The 18,610-nt window shown below is 38.1% G+C and overlaps 1 protein-coding gene across 1 annotated transcript; it reads right to left on the bottom strand.

Moving 5' to 3' along the window:
* Positions 1 to 64: 64 nt before the first annotated feature.
* TMEM244 (transmembrane protein 244) lies at positions 65 to 18,408 on the bottom strand (the record flags this gene model as incomplete). Its single annotated transcript, XM_085012957.1, has 6 exons — positions 65 to 445; positions 2,653 to 2,697; positions 4,276 to 4,401; positions 7,959 to 8,032; positions 9,897 to 9,982; positions 18,055 to 18,408. Coding segments are annotated over 6 exons (780 nt in total), but the record flags the coding sequence as incomplete, so codon positions are not given.
* Between the last annotated feature and the right edge of the window lie 202 nt (positions 18,409 to 18,610).

Below are 18,610 nucleotides of genomic sequence, written 5' to 3'. Positions count from 1 at the left end.
AGATTCTAAGAAGTTCTGGAATGAGTTTTTTTTTTACTTAAAAACCCAGGATTCCACAAAAATATTTAAATATGCAAATTTTATTTTCCCCACATGGCACTATTAATATCATTCAGAACTGGGGGTCTATGTAACATACTTTGGGAAACACTGCATTTTATGACTTTGCTCATGAGTTCTTTACTAGGATTCTTCTGCTTTCTATTAAGGTCTCGCCTCTTTTTATAGTTAAAAAGTACCCTGAATAAATTCAACCTTGAATATAGATATGAACAAAAAATACAACTGAGCTTGAACACAATGTATGTGATAATATAGAAAGTCTGAGGCAAATTAATTCAGCCATTCCGTTAAAAATCCTCCAGATCTGGATAAATAAAATTGTCTCTGAACAAACAGTATGCTAAAGTCTGGCCTCCACATATCATTGAAATTAAGCCGAATCCTGTAAGGAATGAAAGGGAAGTTTTGGTTAACTACCAATAATGAATTATTCATTGGTGAGATTATGAATAAGAACAATTGTCATGACTACAATAATGTTCCTGAAACTGACATAGCATTTGAAATAGAGGAGTTCATAGATTCAGCTAAGAGAGAGTAGGTACATATTCTGTGCTGGTAAATTGTTGAAATTCAAAACTTCCTGCAGGGAATAGGTGCATGGTTCTGTCAAATTAATAGTAAGGAGCTCTTAAAACTCAGAAATTTGAAGCAATGAAGTCAAAGCACATGGCTAGGAATTTACAATTCTCAATTCTTTTAGCTCTTCGGACCTGCCATTTGTTTGTATTGCTGCTATTTACATTTTTTAAATTAATTAACCAATTAATTGTCTTTTTAGGTCTGCACCCACAGCATATGGAGGTTCCCAGGCAAGGGTTCAAATCAGAGCTGTAGCCGCTGGCCTACACCACAGCCACAGCAATGCTGGGTCCGAGCCACATCTGCAAGCTGTACCACAGCTCACGGCAACACTGGATCCTTAACCCACTGAGCGAGTCCAGGGATTGAACCCACGTCCTCATGGATACTAGTCAGATTCCTTTACACTAAGCCATGATGGGAACTCCTAAAAATATTTTATAAGGCATTTTTTCTTCTAATTGTAAAAGGAAAACATGCTTATGAATGCAGAAATATTTGAGTATAGAAAAGATGTTAAAAACAAAAATTCTACCTACCTGAGTTATTTAGTCTTATGAAAATGCTGTTAGCTCTGATTTCATTGACTCGATGATTCTTGTTTGTGCTAAAATATTAATCAGGCCTTCAAGGGCTTTCAGAAATCTGTTACTCCTTGTATGCCAGTAACTGCATAGCTCCCACGAAAGGTAAAAGTCCCTGAGGCAGGAGTCTTTGGTGAATCAGAGGCTTAGCTTCCACACATAAAGAGCCACACCCAACATGAGACCACAAGGTAGAATTTCTAAGATGTTTGACCACTGTTCTCTTACCTCTGAATTGCTAACCCAAAGATAATCAAAGAAAGCTACTTTAAACATCTTTTGGCAACTTTTCTCTGAGTAATCCAAACTTAATTATTAGAAATTAAATTTTTACCCAACTATTTTAGCAAATGCTATTGGTTTTGCATCACGCCAAAGTTGACTCTCCTTGTTATCAGGGTTGCATCTGATATGTGACCGAGATGGGTAGGCCTCAATAAATTCTGTGGTATTGTAAATAAAATCCAAAAGAGGGAAGTTCTTGTTTTTCACAGATGAAAGATTCCACTTAGGCTCATTAAAGCATTTCTTTCAGTATCATTTTTCTGATGTATTAAAAATCTACATCTTGGGGAGTTCCCTGGTGGTTCCATGGGTTAAGGATCCAGCGTTGTCACTGCTGTGGCTCTGGTTACTGCTGTGGTGTGGGTTCCATTCCTGGCCCAGAAATGTCTATATGCTGCAGGAGCCAAAACATGTATACATCTTGGGAAGGCTTATGCAAAATAAAACACCTACTTTTTACAAGTATTTTCTGTATGCACTAAACAATATTGAAGAATTATGGATATGCAAGGTAAGTGGAGTGAAGGGGCCAGTAGGCAATATAAATAATGTTGGTACTAAAAATAACTCCACTTTAGGGGAAAGAATGTGGTAAAGTGCTACATGTCTGTTTCTCACCACTAAATATGACAATACTTTGATAAAAACTACTGCCAAATTTACTGAAAAGAGGAAATCTAAAAATATTTTGTGGTCTGGCTTAATCCAAATAAAACCTTTAGAGAAGTCTACTTTCACTTGATTAGTTTTCTTACTATATATATGACTGATGAATTCAATTTTTCAGTTGTGGACAGAAAAAAATTAATGAGATAAAATAGTTTCCTTTCTTCTTGTACTACTCTAAAGATAGTAATGCCGTTCATGTGGAAAGAAACTAAAAGAATGTGTCAAATATATATCCAGGGTTTTATTTCTTATGATTTTAGGATGATAAAGCCCTTGAGTAGTCTTCTGGTCCAATACAAGACCCACATAAAATACTTTTATGATGTTTATATATAAATATATATTTATATTAAATAGGTACTATGTATACATATATATGTATAATACTTTTTTATTATTCAGTGAATTTATTATATTTATAGTTGTACAATGTATACGTATAATATTTATGGGTATCATATATACATACCTAAAGCAGCCCACCAATGCGATGTCAAAGGGAATTCCAACATAACTACAACAGAAATAAAAGGTCTTGTTCATTTTCAAAACATACATTATTGTTTAACTCATGAAGAAATACTTTTCTTTGGTCAAATCATTTCCACATAGCAAAGAAAAATCTTATCCACATTCATGAAATCATGTAGCTCCAAAGTTGTAAAGTCATTGTCTGAAAAAGTCATTTGTTATGTCAGATATTTGAAACTCCTCCCCTAGAAATGATGTCATGAATTGTCAGGTTCTCAGGTCAGCTCATAAAGTCAAACTGTAGTGACGTGCAGCAGAAATGATCCTAAAACTATCCTGAATGCTCAGTGCTTGGCTCTCTCTGCAGTTCTGGGCGACCTCATTCTGAACTCAATTCTATTGAGCAATATTCCATAAGTATTTTCTATATGCCATGTGTTAGGCAATTAACTTGTAACTTTTCTCCATCTAGAACCTATTGCCTATCTTGATTCTTGAAAACCAAGCCACCATATTATCCTGAACCCTTTTGCAGATATCCTAAGCTGTCTTCCTGGAATCTTTAAGCCCCAAAGTAAAATAGAGAATTTGAGGTGGGGTTCGGTGGTTCTCCAAGTTACTAAAAACATCTGTGTCTGAGGAAATTGACGCTAAGGGATTGATATACTAGCACTTTCTAATAGCACTGATGCTGACACACAGCAATTCATTTGAAAATTGTGTGTTCTTATGTCGGAGACTGATTATACCTGTCAATAGATCAAGGCATTGAAAACATGAGTGAAGAAAAAAAAAAGAAAACATGAGTGATATTTAAGTAGTTAATAAATAATAATAACCTTGAATTACAACATGATTAATTATCATCCATACTTTGACAGTATGCTTTTTTTAAAAAAGAAATAGAAGACAGTAAGAGAGACAACGTTACAATGGAAGGGTAAATTTTGAATAAATGGATGAAGAAATTGGTGAAACTGTCAGTTACTCAGTAATTATTTTAGGCTTAGAGCCTGTGTCAGACAATTTCCCACTCTCACTGAAACTTCACTAGCTATCCCCAAATTTGTAGAGGAGGCAACAAACAGAAGTGATGTTATGGCTTGCCTTCGACTGCATACCTGGTAAAAAGAGAGGACTAGAATTTGAGTCCATTTTCTTCTGCCTCCAGAGATAACAGTAGAGATAAAAACCCTTTAATCTTGGAACCTAGTATTCTGGTTAAATAATAACTATTGTTGGGAACTTTGCAAGCCTGCAGGTACAGGTTTCCTCCATTCCCAGTGCCTAGTCTTGGGCCAATTTCTGCCTCAAGAAAGGATCTGAAGGAAAAATATTCTAACAGAGGCAACCCTACACAATGGATGACAAATTGAATGCAAAAGGAGAATAGGAAACACCTACCTTCAGTACAGTTTTGAATTGTAGTTAATCAAAAAAAGGAAATGGTAGGAAAGCTTGTGGGGGAGGAGAAGGGAGGGTAGGAGATGAAGTTTTCATCATCAGTTTCTTTTACTTAGTCATCAAAGGACACTATGCATATAGCAAAATTCTACTCTTATGAATCAATTTAGGTACAACATTCAGGTCGAGTACATTTTGTTTCTTTTATTTTGCTTACCAGCTGACGTGATGGTAACATGAAGAATTGTTACTGAAATACCATAATCCCAAACCCATTCTTCCACTACCAGAACGAAAAGCAATCCACAAACAAAGTAGGTGACCTCTGTTGAGACTAAAAGAACTGCAAATAAAAGGAAAGAGAATTATGGAGTTCCCGTCATGGCTCAGTGGTTAATGAATCCGACTAGGAACCATGAGGCTGTGGGTTCGATCCCTGGCCTTGCTCAGTGGGTTAAGGATCCGGCGTTGCCGTGAGCTGTGGTGTAGGTTGCAGACACGGCTCGGATCCCGCCTTGCCTACCTAGATTGGTCAATTCCTGAATTATATGAACATACTAATCATTTACTCTGTTTTAAACAGAAAGAAAGGTAGGCTCTGGCGTAGGCCAGCGGCTTACAGCTCCAATTGGACCCCTAACCTGGGAATCTCCATATGCCGTGGGAGTGGCCCAAGAAAAGGCAAAAAGACAAAAAAAAAAAAAAAAAAAAAAAAAAGGAAAGACAATTATTGGGAATGAGAGCACCTAATAATTCTGAAATATAGTGAGTAACAAGACCACTGCAACTTAATCTGCAACACAGTTTTGGTAAGAATTTCTTCACGTTTTACCTCTTAATAGTCCTCAAATTTGAATAAGAACTTTAAAAATATCCCATCTTTTAATAATTGTTGGACTTATAGAAACATAACAGTATGTAATTTCTGTTTTATATTCTTTATACTTAGCATTTTGGAAGGCAAAATACAATAAAGGAAAATTACAATGTAACCAATGCACGCCGATCTCTAACTAGATTGCAAATCTCTTTTGAAGATATATTAAAAACTAATGAAAAATTCAGTTCTGGGGTTTCAGGAGTGAAAAAAAAAACCAAACAAATGTTGAGTTTATTGAACAATAATGTCTCTTTGGTACCAGTTATTGCCTCACTTGGAAATGAGTTCCTTTGTGTCTTTGTAATAAAATGGTGTGTTCAGATAGTCATCTGGGAAACATAACCGACGACACTGGATGAAAGAATGTTTCATAAATGACACATGTGCATGGAGGTGCTCTTCTAAATCCACCAGTTGTTTCATGTTTTCCCTGAACATGAATAAAGAGCTGGTTATTTACAGGTCAGTACCACATCTCTAAGGGCCTTGGACATGTGAAGGCTCAACCTTTGCCTTTTGTCTTCGACATGGACCTTTAAGATAATGGTGGTTGCAAAGATGAGATCCATCAAACTTTAAAATGACAAATGTATACGATATAGCACCAAGGTCCCTTTGTACTGATTCTACTTTCCATAAAAATTACCTTTCTTTCTGTTTAAAACAGAGTAAATGATTAGTATGTTTGTATAATTCAGGAATTGACCAATCTAGGTAGGCAAACTCCATATTTTTCAAAGCAAAAAGGAAAATAGCCACATTATATTTTATTGTGCAGAAGTCATTACAGTGACATGCCAACAATTGCCTAGTGGGTGAGCAAGACACTCAGCAAATAAGCAAGTCTCAGGGGCCAGCTTTTTTAAAGGCGTCACACTTCCTCCTCTTCAATTCCATTGAACTCAACAGGTTTCAAAGCTGCATGGAGAATTCATATTAGCTCCTTTTCTATCGTATAGGAATGCAATTTTAGCATGTTCTGCCCCTAAAATCAGGGCTGTGGAAGGAATTATACTTCTGTATTGTATTGACACCACCCCTGCCCAGCACATTTCCACTCCTGCCTCCACCAGCGGCTCACAGAGCCTCCATGTTATCACAGGGAAAGAGAGATACCTCTTTTATCAGCATTTACAGATTTTATAGGTTAACTTGCAGCAGCTTAGAAACAGCCATTTCAGTCTTGAACAAGCTGTATTTGCATATATTGATAGAAAAGGATTATGTTTTGTCTGTGATATGAGAGACATCCTGATTTAAAGGAAGTCGTTCAAAATGTGAAGTCAGGATACCCATGTTCTAGTCTCACCTTACAGCTTAAGAGTGTTACGCCCTTGAGTGGGATTTTAACCTCTGGGCCAGTTTGTTTCTTTCTCTACAAACTGGGAAAGGAAGTACTATCTTATCTACCTCAAAAAATTGTTGGGAGGATTTTATTTCAAAACGAAAGCAGTTTGTAATCTGTTCTCTGTGATGCAAGGGAAAGAAATTAGTAGTCCATGTCTGGACTGGATTCACACTCTCCAGTGTCCTTGCTAACCCTGATCTCCTGGGTGACAAACTTGTTGAAACAGACAAGAATCCTGACCCTCAACGTATGCCCAAGACTCTGAGATTACTCTTACATTTTATCTTCAAGATTAAACAAGTCTGGATTCTCAAAGTAAGAACTTTGAAGAGTTATGGCACTTATCTCTCCAAGCCCAAAACTAAAGATATAATAGGCTAAGGGTTTATTGATATCTTTGTACAAATGTTAGTTGTTTGGGGAGAGGAAAGAATGATGTAAACTGTGCCAGACATTCCAGGGATCTTTACTCATCTCTGCTGTGTCACAACACAGCTTTCTCCAATAAGCCTGTGTCATTGTCCCGTCTTTCACTGACTGACTCAAAGACAAGAATAAAAAAAGTTGAGTTTTAAATCTCTCTCCATACCCCAAACACACACACAACCCATACTGAGCTCTTTCTTGTGATTATTTCTTTATTATTTGTGAGTAGACTTGGAAGAAAAAAGTTCATTCAATTTTCAACAGGGAAATGCATGAAGAGGAGGTTAAGATAGAATGTTAGCACTCTTGTATCTCATCAGAATGAAAGTCTCTTGTCCCACCATATTCTTTGTCTATTCCAAATCGAATCAGTAATGCTGCCAAACAAGGTTATGCATTTGAGGAGGCTGTTCTGAAACTTTTTATTTAAATTCAGTAGTTCTGGCTGACTAAGTTTCCCATACAAGTTACATTTGGCTTTAGGCATTTTTGTATATTTGCATATTTGTTCCAAAAAAGATGTCCAGTGGTTTTCTAAGTAATTGTACTATTTGAAGAATCCACAATTTTAAGTTTTTAAAATTTTATTCTGGGAAAAAAGTTAACAGAATGTTAACAATAATTACTTATTCAAGAAAAACAGTCAATTTGAAAGCGAGAAAATTTACCTAGTATATTCTTTATTATCATTTTTCCTTTGCAAGTTTGACACTATTTTGGGGAGAAAAAAAAATCAAACTAAGCATAAATGTACAAAGCAGAAAATGAAAGTCCTCTGTCATTCCAGCTGGGAGATAACAGTTTGTTGCATAATTTTCCAGATTTCTTACCACTGACGTGATATATTTTACTCTATTCTACAAAAATGAATAATTATACTACACAAACTCCTTTGTAGTCTTTATTCCCCATTTCATATCTCACAAATATCTTTCCACATCAGTTCATTAGGCCATTCTTCCTCCATTTCTTTGAGAAATATTTAACGCAAAAACTTTACCCATAATATTACCAAATAAAAATTCATATAGGAATACTATCCATTTATTTCATCCCATGCCATCTTTTAGGAAGAGTCATTTAAAATTTTTATGGCACTTTTACACATTTTTGAAGTCAGATATAGGATACAGATGGCTGAGAAGAAGCCCTGATACTTTTAAAATTTTTATAAAACAAGAACTATTTTGATTTTTGGAGGCATTTTTTCACTAATTAACAAAGATTGAAAACTAAAACCAATTACCTTTATAATTTGTGTTGAGCCAGGAGGGATTTGTTTTGAAATCAAATGGTGCCCGGACATCCAACTCATACACCCTGAAGATGTTACAAATGAAAACAGTTTACTCTGGAGGAGGCAGTTCATAACTTTGCACATCCAGGTTTGGAAGGTCATGTCTTCCTATCCAAGGATAAGTCATTAGCTTTAATCACCTTGTGGCGCATCTGAAAACTGGCTGACTTGGATGGCAGCCAAATACCCTTCTTATCCACATTGTCTTCTTTGTCCAATTAAGTCCACTTTGTTCCCCAAGTGAACTTCATTGTATTTGAGGTCTCAGCTGTGGTCCGGGCGGAGGGGGGGGGGGGGCGCGTCCCTTCCATCAAATATGGAAAAAGAGCCTAATACTGTAACAACGGCACAGACCAGGAAGCAACAAGAACCAGGTTCCAATCCTGACAGTGATATTAACTGTGAACTTGGGCAAATTTCTCTGGGCTATAGTCTCTTATTTATAAATTGAAGCTATTAATCTATCTGAATCTAAACAGACATGGAAAACAAACTTACGGTTACCAAAGGGGAAAGGGTAGGAGAGAGATAAATTAGGAATTAGGGGTTAACAGATAACACACTACTATATATAAAATAGATAAACAATAGGGACCTACTGTATAGCACAGGGAAATACATTCAAAGTCTTGCAAAAACCTATAACAAAAGAATCTGAAAGAAATTATGTATATATATACACACACACACACACACAGAAATACATATACACATACATATATGAATCACTTTGCTGTGTATCAAAACCCAATACATGGTAAATTAACTATACTTCAATTAAAAATAAATACAATGATTTAATAATAGAGGAATAAAATAAAATAAAATCTGAGTCTATAAACCATGCTCAAGTTTGTAGTATGTGCAGCCGGTCAATCAGTTAAAGCTGCCTCCCAGAGCTTTAAGGCCCAACTACTTCAAATGCCTCACCCCTGATTCATATTAACTACAAACTCTTGAAATCCCATGCTTAGGGAGCCCTGAATATTCTCAGCCCTTCCTTGTTTCAGGCCCGGCCCCACCATCTCCAGTCCCAGGCAATAGCTGAAAGGGTGTGAGCACCAGACTCTTCCTCAGTGGGTTTGCCTATAACCAAGCCTCTTAACATTATTCCCATTGCAAAAGTCAGAATAAGCATTTCTGGGCACTAATTTAAGTATTGAAATCAAAAGGCCCCGATTCCTTGCTTACATAATAAAATTAAATTGTATCAATAATCAACTTCCAGAAATTTCTCCATAGCTATACATAAGGTATTTCAAGGAAATCAATGTATTGGCAAGCTACATTTGTAAAGATAAAATTCAACCATAGCTAAACAAAAAAAAAATTATCTGAAAAAAACACCTCACACTTACACAAACATATCTTTGAAAATACATGTATTACTTTATCCTCATGATAACCCCAGATTATTACCTCCATTTGACAAATAAAGGTAGTTGAAATCAGAAAAGCTCTAAGGTTTATGCAAGATGATCCACGAAGTTAGTAAGAACCTGGGCTGGAATGCAGCTCTCCTGACTCACAGTCCAAAGCTATTGCCAGTATCTATCAGAAAATACTGAAATTGGATGTACATCACCTCTAATTCCCTTCTAGCTCAAATGTCCTCTGATTCAACACCCAGGAAATAATAGCTTCACTTTCCCTCCATGCTCAATCTCCAGAGCTTCAGAGAAACAATCCTGCCTGGTTCTATTCACCTTATGGTTGTTACTTTTACCATATTTGCTTATTTCTACTTAAAAGTAAAAGTGAGAAATATGCCATTAAAAAAATAAGCACCTTCTATTCCATAAAAACATGCTGAGTTCACGCAACATGAACTCCTTTGATATCAGATCGGAGCTTCTGAATTCTGTGTGAAGGCGATGTGCTACTTACCTGAGCATCACGCAGCACAGGCCCAGAACCGCATAGTACACAGTGTAGAAGAGGATAACACATACGAGAAGGTTCTGCAAAACAACCTGCAGAGAACACAGGGGTGAGCTCCAAGAGCCTGGGCTTTTTCATATGGTTGTTGGTAATGAGTCTGACAAACAAAAGACGATGAATGACTGCTAGACAGCGTTGGCTGGTTTTGTTTTGCTTGGAGACCCATGGGGTGAGAAGGACTTCAAAGTGCACAATGAAAGTGTTGCTGACGGGAGAGGCTGGCACAGTACATATTTGCAGTAAGGATTAATGCAGTACATAAATCCACAACCACTGACCCTCCATCTACCACAACAAGCTCCTAAGTGCCAACATTTATATTTTCACTTGACCGACTGACTCTAAATCTCAGCTGTCATGAGAGTAAAAAATATGAGAACACCTAAGAAATTTTGAAAAGCATGAACAGAGAGTTCCTGTTGTGGCTCAGTGGTTAACGAATCCGACTAGGAACCATGACTTTGCGGGTTTGATCCCTGGCCTTGCTCAGTGGGTTAAGGATCTGGCATTGCCGTGAGCTGTGGTGTAGGTTGCAGACGCGGCTCGGATCCCGCGTTGCTGTGGCTCTGGTGTAGGCTGGTGGCTACAGCTCCAATTCAACCCCTAGCCTGGTAACCTCCATATGCTGTGGGAGTGGCCCAAGAAATGGCAAAAAAAAAAAAAAAAAAAGAAAAAAGAAAAAAGCATGAACAAAAAGTTACACATAATAACACAGCAATAGTTAAACCCCTGTGTAAGAATTTACAGAGTAATTGGCCTAATAGATGGTCCTGAAATGGACCCTTTCTCATATGACTTAAGAAGAAAGCAATGCAGATAAATGGGGACAGATGGATTTTTTTTTTCTTTTTGGTTTTTAGGGCCACACCTGTGCATATAAAAGTTCCCAGGCTAGGGGTCAAATCGGAGCTGCAGCTGCCAGTCTATGCCACACCCACAGCAGCTCGGGATCTTTAACCCACTGAGCAAGGCCAGGGATCGAACGTACACCCTCATGGATACTAGTTTGGCTTGTAACCCACTGAGCCACAATGGGAACTTTCAGGGATAGATGGCTTATTCAACAAGCAGTGCTATGAAAACTGTCTAACGTCTAGTGCTATGAAAACTGTCTAACTTCTAGGTAGAAAAATCTCATTAGGTTCCAGTCTTGTTGAGAAGGGATGTATCCATTACACTCAGTAATGTATTTTTTAGTGTCCGGCATGGTTCCTGGCACGTAGTAGGTACTCAATGAAATGAGTTGAGTTTTAGGATTAATAGAAGAATGGCTGACTTTCAGTCTGCACACGAGTTGTTTAAGGGGCATCCACTATGACTTTTCAGAGCCCAGACCACACTGAACACTACCTCATATAAAAGCAATCTTTGCTGTACAACAAGATAGTAATCAATCAGCAGATAATTATCGAGTGTTGACATTGTGCCCAAAGCTGTTTCAGACTTCCTGGCATTACAAAGGAAGTGAGACAGACAAAATTATCATACAGTAAACAATTAGAACAAGTAAATATATCCAATATTTATATGCCCTTTTAAAGCATACTTGTATAGATTAGCTCATCTTTCAAAATAAACACATGAGCTAGGATTATAATTACCTCTTTGTGGATTAAGAAAGATTCGGAGACATTAAGGATATTCACAAAGCTGGTCACTGGAAGAACTGCAATTTTATACCATGTTTATTAACTCTGAGGCAGAAAGCAAACTTTATGGTTATGATTATAAGGGCAAAATTGCCTCACTGAAGAGAGATAACCTAGGTTTCATAAAGATATAGACTGTTAGTAAGAATCATAATGAACCACACTCTTCATATTTAATATTAGCCTATATGTCCTTTAAGCAATTCTCAAATACAAAGCGTTTGCATATGAAACATGTAAATTCTCTGCACTCCATACCTGGATATTTGGCTTCTGTAGACAGTGTGTAGGACCCAGGTATCTGCATTTTAATAAGCCTCTCCGATGATGCCAATGCAAAGATTTACTGAGGACACAGGAACAGGTCCAGGGGATAAATAGAAACCTAGATTTCTCCTATAGGTTCCTCCTGAGGTAGGATTTCTTAATGGGAACTGGATGGACAACTAATAAATTGGGTTCCTGAGGCAAATGGACAAGATGGACAAGAGACAAATTTCCAAGAGAAATAAGCAAATATAATCCTTTACTTCACTAATAATAACAAAAATGCGATGAGACACTATTAACCTCCTGCCAAGTTAGTCAAAATATTTTTCTTTTTTAAAAAGGAAAAACTTGTTCTGGTGAATAAAAGAGTCACTGTTCTAGATGGCTGATGTGAGTGGAATTTAGTACAAGTCTATCAGAAAGCAGTGGATCAATATATATTTTCAAAAGTGTGATCCTGAACCCAAATATATATATTTCTGGTAAGAAACAGAAAAGTCTTAATAGTGTTTGTCTTTACATTGCAAAAGCATTGCATTTCTTCTTTTTCTCATTTTTTTTACTATACTTTATAAATTTAGAATGAAAGAGTGAAAGAAACTTAATCTTTAGCAGTTGTAGACTGCTAGATTTTGGGCAAGTTATTCTGAATGATGTTTTTAATCTGTAAATTAGGTGGTGGTGGTGTTTTTAACCACTTTGCACTCATTATCTTGTTGAATACTTAATGTAAACTACAGACTGTGCAGAAAAAGATATGCTCAAGTAAACACAAAAAAATATGTGCAAATTCAGTGTTTTCAAGTAACGCGGAAGCCCACTGTGGACTTCAGATTCCTAATTCCAGAATTCATAATCTTTTTGCTTTGTTTTGTCTTTTGGCCACACCAACGGCATATGGAAGTTCCCAGGCCAGACATGCAACTGTATCACAGCAGCAACACAGACTGCTGCAGTGACACCACCAGATCCTTATTCCACTGTGCCACAAGGGACCTCCAAGAATTCCTAATCTTGAAGGGTAATTCTAACTCCAACTATGTTGGTGCCATTTATGTGCATTTAAAATTTTATAGAGAAGGAATTCTCGTCGTGGAACAGTGGTTAACGAATCCGACTAGGAACCTTGAGGTTGCGGGTTCAGTCCCTGCCCTTGCTCAGTGGGTTGACGATCCGGCGTTGCCGTGAGCTGCGGTGTAGGTTGCAGACGCGGCTTGGATCCCGTGTTGCTGTGGCTCTGGCGTAGGCCGGTGGCTGCAGCTCCGATTCGACCCCTAGCCTGGGAACCTCCATATGCTGCAGGAGCGGCCCAAGAAATAGCTAAAAAAATTAAAAAAAAATAAAATTTTATAGAGAAGAGATCATCCTAGTCTCCATTAGAACTAAGGAAAGCATCAACGTACTCATCATATCAACAACTATGGCAGAGGCTGCAAGCAGTCTAAATAATATTTGCAGGACTAGTATTTTAGGTTATATTTCAAATTTCAACATGTTCATTAGGCTCCATCTCTAGTTATAGGGAACAGAAAGAGCATGCCCTCCTAATGGTGATAACTGAAACACTTTCAGAATCAATTCAGAAAACTGTCTTAGTAGCTCTTCAACTATACTTTGCCACCATTCAAGATCCACAGCAACCTAAAAGATAAGCACACACTGGCCATGCATGCTTAGGACTAAACTCTTCTGGTATCTGTTCTCTCTATTTCTTCTTTTAGCTCTTCTCTTAATTATTCATCTCCCTCTGATGCAAACACAAAAGAGAGAGAGAATCTGATTATATAACCCAGTTACTACCTGGTACATGGTACCCTGGTTGGATAGAGAGCTCTCAGCAGGTGCTGATGGCTGGCTGGCTAAGTCGTGGATGGCTATCTTTGAGTCAAATGAACCTCTTTAAAGCAAACAGGAGTGTCCAATTATAGAGTTCCCCTCAAATAAAGCATGGCAACCTATGTAAAATGTACCCCACGAATCCGGCTGAGCTAAGGGGATAGTACCTAGAATAACTTCCAGAAAGAGGCAGAGAACTAGCAGACCTCTGGCATATTTGCTGCTGTTAAACTATTAGTAAGACAAATATCTGAAAACAAGGCCGGATATAGACTTTTAAAAAACTCTATGATAGTGTTGCTTACCAGCATTGAGGTAGTTTGGGAGTGGGGGCTGTTAGGGGAAGATTCTCTTGTTTGCAGATACTGGTTAGCAGGTTTCAGACAATTCAGGTCTTCTCAATTTCTTTCCTAGCCTGTAAAGTTCAGTATGTTCTAAAATACCCTAGGGCCCCAGTTGCCTTTTTGGTTTGCTAAATTCTAGCTATTATTTAAATAACATACATTCATTAACTCAGACCCAAAAGTATTTGGTACAAAAGATAAAAAATGAGATCTACAGAGAGTCATTGTGGAAAATCTGGCAAACAAAAACATAAAGCAAAAAAGAAAAAAAAAAAAAAAAGAAAAAAAAGAGAGAAAAGAAAATCTCCCATAATTCATGATCCAAACAAATCTAGGTTACATTGCTAGTCAACAACCATCAATTCCTTTGGTCAACATCTGTAGCATCCAGAGATTGGACTTCAGTGGGGGGCTTTTGGGTCCCTCTTCCGTATCCTCAATTCAGTATCTGAAAACTAAATCTGATAGGAAATGTGAGTATCTTAATGGTGTTTGTTTTTAGATGAGGAAATCATAAATGTTCCCTTCTCCCGTTTCCATATTTTATACATTTCTAATGAAAGGAAAAGACCAGATTTCTGAATGTTACAATAACTGCAAGTCCTACTTAAAACAGTGCCAAGTGTGCAGACATTTATTAGCAGACAGACACAAAAATATTTATACAACCTATTTCGGAAAACTTGGGGAAGTCCCACTTTCTGTCTCTCAGCACTTTGACAAACACTTTGAGTTTGTCTGGTTTACTCTGAGGCAGGCCTGGTGACATCCTGAAGCCAGATGACTGACCCTGGCCAGATGGGTTGACAGGTTCCTCCAGGAAGTAGGGGGTACAATGCAAGACCTAGATCTTGGGTGCTTCTCTGATGGTACTTAGGTTCCTGAGCCTCCCAGATTCTGATCCCTTGTTCAGGTAAGGAGAGTGAGGCCCACTCACTTTTGCATATTTTGACAATATTCATCTCACCAGTGGGAAAAAAAGAAATTGTTCTGATTTTCATTAACAAAGTCGTCTCTGGTATGGGCTTCAAATAATAATTTTTAAACAGCCTGAGAACCTTTTCTTTTCTTTTGTTGCTTTTTAGGGCCACACCTGCAGCATTACGGAGGTTCAAGGATAGTGGTCAAATCGGAGTTACAGCCGCTGGCCACAGCCACAGCCACAGCAGCAACAAAGGATCCAAGGCGCATCTGTGACCTAGGATCCTTAACCCACTGAGCGAGGCCAGGGATCAAACCTACAACCTCATGGTTCCCAGTCGGAGTCGTTTCTGCTGTGCCATAACAGGAACTCCCTGAGAACCTCTTCAAGTATGATTCTTGATAGGGATATTTCAGATGCTAACCAACAGCTCCTGGTGTGTAGATTCACATTAATCTGTGCACACCAAGCTTAACACTATATTACACCAAAGGATCTTGTATTTCACACAAAAATCTATTTTCAAAACAAATCTTCCTTTTTATATTAATACTCACATTTTCCCCTTTTAAATGGCTTAAAACTTGACAGCCTTTGCAAAAAGATGGCTAGGTATAATACACAAGGGTAACATGAAACCATAACATTTATTTCTCAAAGGCAGAGAATGAAAATAAAATTTTCAAAGAACTTAGGTATTTTTTCTCAAACTCTCACAAGAGCAGGACATTTCCTATATAACCACAAAACTACTAACACACACAAGAAATTTTACTTGGATGCAACATATTATTTCCATAGAGTCCACATTGAAATTTCTCCAATTGGCCTGAAAATCAGAGAAACCTAGAATCAAATTTTTGCAAGTTACAGTTGGTTGTCATAGCTTTTAGTGTCATAGTTGGAATTTGTCTGATAGTTTCCTCCTGATTACAGTCTTTGGGAAAGAATTCTGCGCAGGTAACACTGTGTATTTCCCGAGTAACTCATGAAGAGATACCTAATATCATTTTGTCTCATTTTTAGTGGTGGTCAGTTTGATCACTTGCCAGATCTCCCTATTTTAATTGCACTGTTTATCTTTTGCAGTTAATAAGTAATCTGTGAAATGTACTTGAGATGATGGGACTATCCTGTTTCCTCAAAACTTTTTACCTATTAGTTTTTATCATCCATTGACAGACCTTGTCTGAATCAATTACTTACACTGGTGCTATAAAATGGTGATTTTCTTACTTTATTTTTTCCTCTGGATATTAGTACACGTTTGCCTATAAAGAGATTTCCTTTCTTATCTTTGAATTTATGTACTTATTTAGTCATCTGTTTTTGGTAACTTTTTAATTTTCTCTGTGTTCAATTGCATTAATATCATGATTCTTGTTGATGTTAAAATTATCCAAAATTTGACCAGTTTGAGCACCCACAAGATAACTCCTGTGTTCATTTTATGTAACCCCATCATTTTTTTTTGGTACTTCTTTGCTTTCCCCCACAACCTGACATTTCAAGGAGATACTACTATTTCATCACTATAGTTCCATATGATTTTTCTTCTACTTGTGAGCTTTCTGGTTTCTTTCATTAGTTTCTGTCTTTCTATCTATTCTAGGATCAATAGTACACTTTTAATTACAGCAGCTTATAGCATGGTTTAATAGAGTCATTCCTCATTATTCAATATTTTGGGTTCCAATGATTATATTTATGTTTATTTTGCCATATAACCTTCCAAATCTACTTGAATAACCTAAATAACATTACTTTTTGCTATTCTTATTGTGATCATGCTAAATTTATTAATAAGATGTGAATAAAGAGTTCCTGTGGTGGCACAGCAAAGACGAATCCAACTAGGAACCATGAGGTTGTGGGTTTGATCCCTGGTTTCGCTCAGTGGGTTAAGGATCCAGCATTGCTGTGAGCTGTGGTATAGGTCACAGACATGACTCAGATCTGGCACTGCTGTGGCTGTGGTGTAGGCTGGTGGCTACAGCTCCGATTCGACCCCTAGCCTGGGAACCTCCATATGCCATGGGCGTGGCCCTAAAAAGACAAAAGACAAAAAAAAAAGATGTGAATAAATAATAGAAATATAAGGTTTACACATGCTATCCAAAGCAAAAAAAGCTCCACATTCATTCAAGTTTTCCTTTGTATTTTCAAAAGTAGATATTTTCCTCAGATTTTATGCATTTTCTGTTGTTATTCTTAAATAAATTCTTCTTCTTACTACTAATATAACTTACGTTTTAACTTGTTACATCATCTAATCAGCTATGTTTTGTGTATAAAAAAAGCTTCTAATTTTTGTTTTTAGTTTAATCTATTACTTTACTGAATTTTTTATTATGGTAGTTTTTTTTCATTCACTGTCTTGGATTTTTCCAAATATACTGCAACATCATCTGTAAACAGAGATAGTTTCACCATCACGCCTATTCCAATGCTTATGACTCTACTGTTTATTCTAGTTTGATTGTATTTAGTGCCTCCACTATTTTTTTTACTTTTTATTTTCATTTATATTTTTACTGATAAAAAATTTTAATGAGTAGACAAAAGTAATTACAGAACTATAGTCCCAATTAATACAAGTGAAGAAATCCTTAAGATGTATAGCAAATTAAATCCAGGAAAAAGTAAAAAAATAAAATATGCACCACTGGATTTCGTTAGAGGAAAATATGGCTGACTAAATACTGGGGGGACTAAATACTGGGGAAACAATCAGCTTCGCCCCCCACAGTCTGGTTTCTTCTCTGCAGCCAGAATCTGTAAAGGCCTGAGTCAGGATACCTCGCTCCTTAGCACTAAACCTTCTATGGCTCCCACACTCTCAGCAGGCGCAGCTCCGCCTATGCCATTGCAGGGCTCATTCCTGCCCACTTGCTCTCTGGTCCCAACAGACATAGCATAGACTTGCGGTTTCAAGAGCATTCCCACGGGTATGCATAATAAGCACATGCTAGTTCTTGTGCCTGGAAACCCTTCCTTACTTCGTCTCACTGGGTTCCAGAAACGAGAAAAGCTTCTCCACAGCCCCTGGTCTGGACTAAGGACCGTGGGCCAAAGTGACTCACCTCTGGGTGCCCCAAACTCTCAGGCAGCGAGAGCGGAAGGTGAAAGTTGCTAAAACCACAGAATCCTTTATATCCAGGTCCAAGACTAAGTGCACGCGGGTCCTGGTGACTGGTGGCTGGAAGAAGCCCACCCTCGCACCTGCGTCCAACCCGCCGTGGACTTGGTGAAGTGGGCGGGGTCGGGGGCGGGGCCTTCCAGCTTCGTGGACTCCACGGAGGTTCTGCCGGGTTGGGGGCGTGACCTCGACTGACCTGCGCTCTGAGCCTCAGGTTCCCTGGTGTAAAAGGCGCACAAGGCCCCGGGCGCCGCCTCCAGACCCCTGGAGGAAGGAGGGTTGGTGCGGAGTCGGGAGATCACGCAGCCTGGCCAGGTGGAGGCCGCGGCCTGTGCAAAGCCGCAAAGGTAAGTCCCCCTCTCTTCCTCCGCCTTCCTTAGGTGCCCTCGAAGAACTGCCAGGGAAGCAGCCTGGGCCCAGGGCCCGTGTGTCCACCAACGCGGTGCACTGACCAAGGCGCACCAGCCACCTCTAATATGTTTTTTAAAAGTCCTAGAGTT

Source organism: Sus scrofa, chromosome 1 (assembly GCF_054392235.1).
Source record: "Sus scrofa isolate SSC_HxYL_T2T_F1_AM1 chromosome 1, Sscrofa_HxYL_maternal_Yorkshire_Landrace_v2.0, whole genome shotgun sequence".
Lineage (NCBI taxonomy): Eukaryota > Metazoa > Chordata > Mammalia > Artiodactyla > Suidae > Sus > Sus scrofa.
Note: the sequence above shows the minus strand (reverse complement) of the source record. Positions and strands in the feature narration are given on the sequence as shown.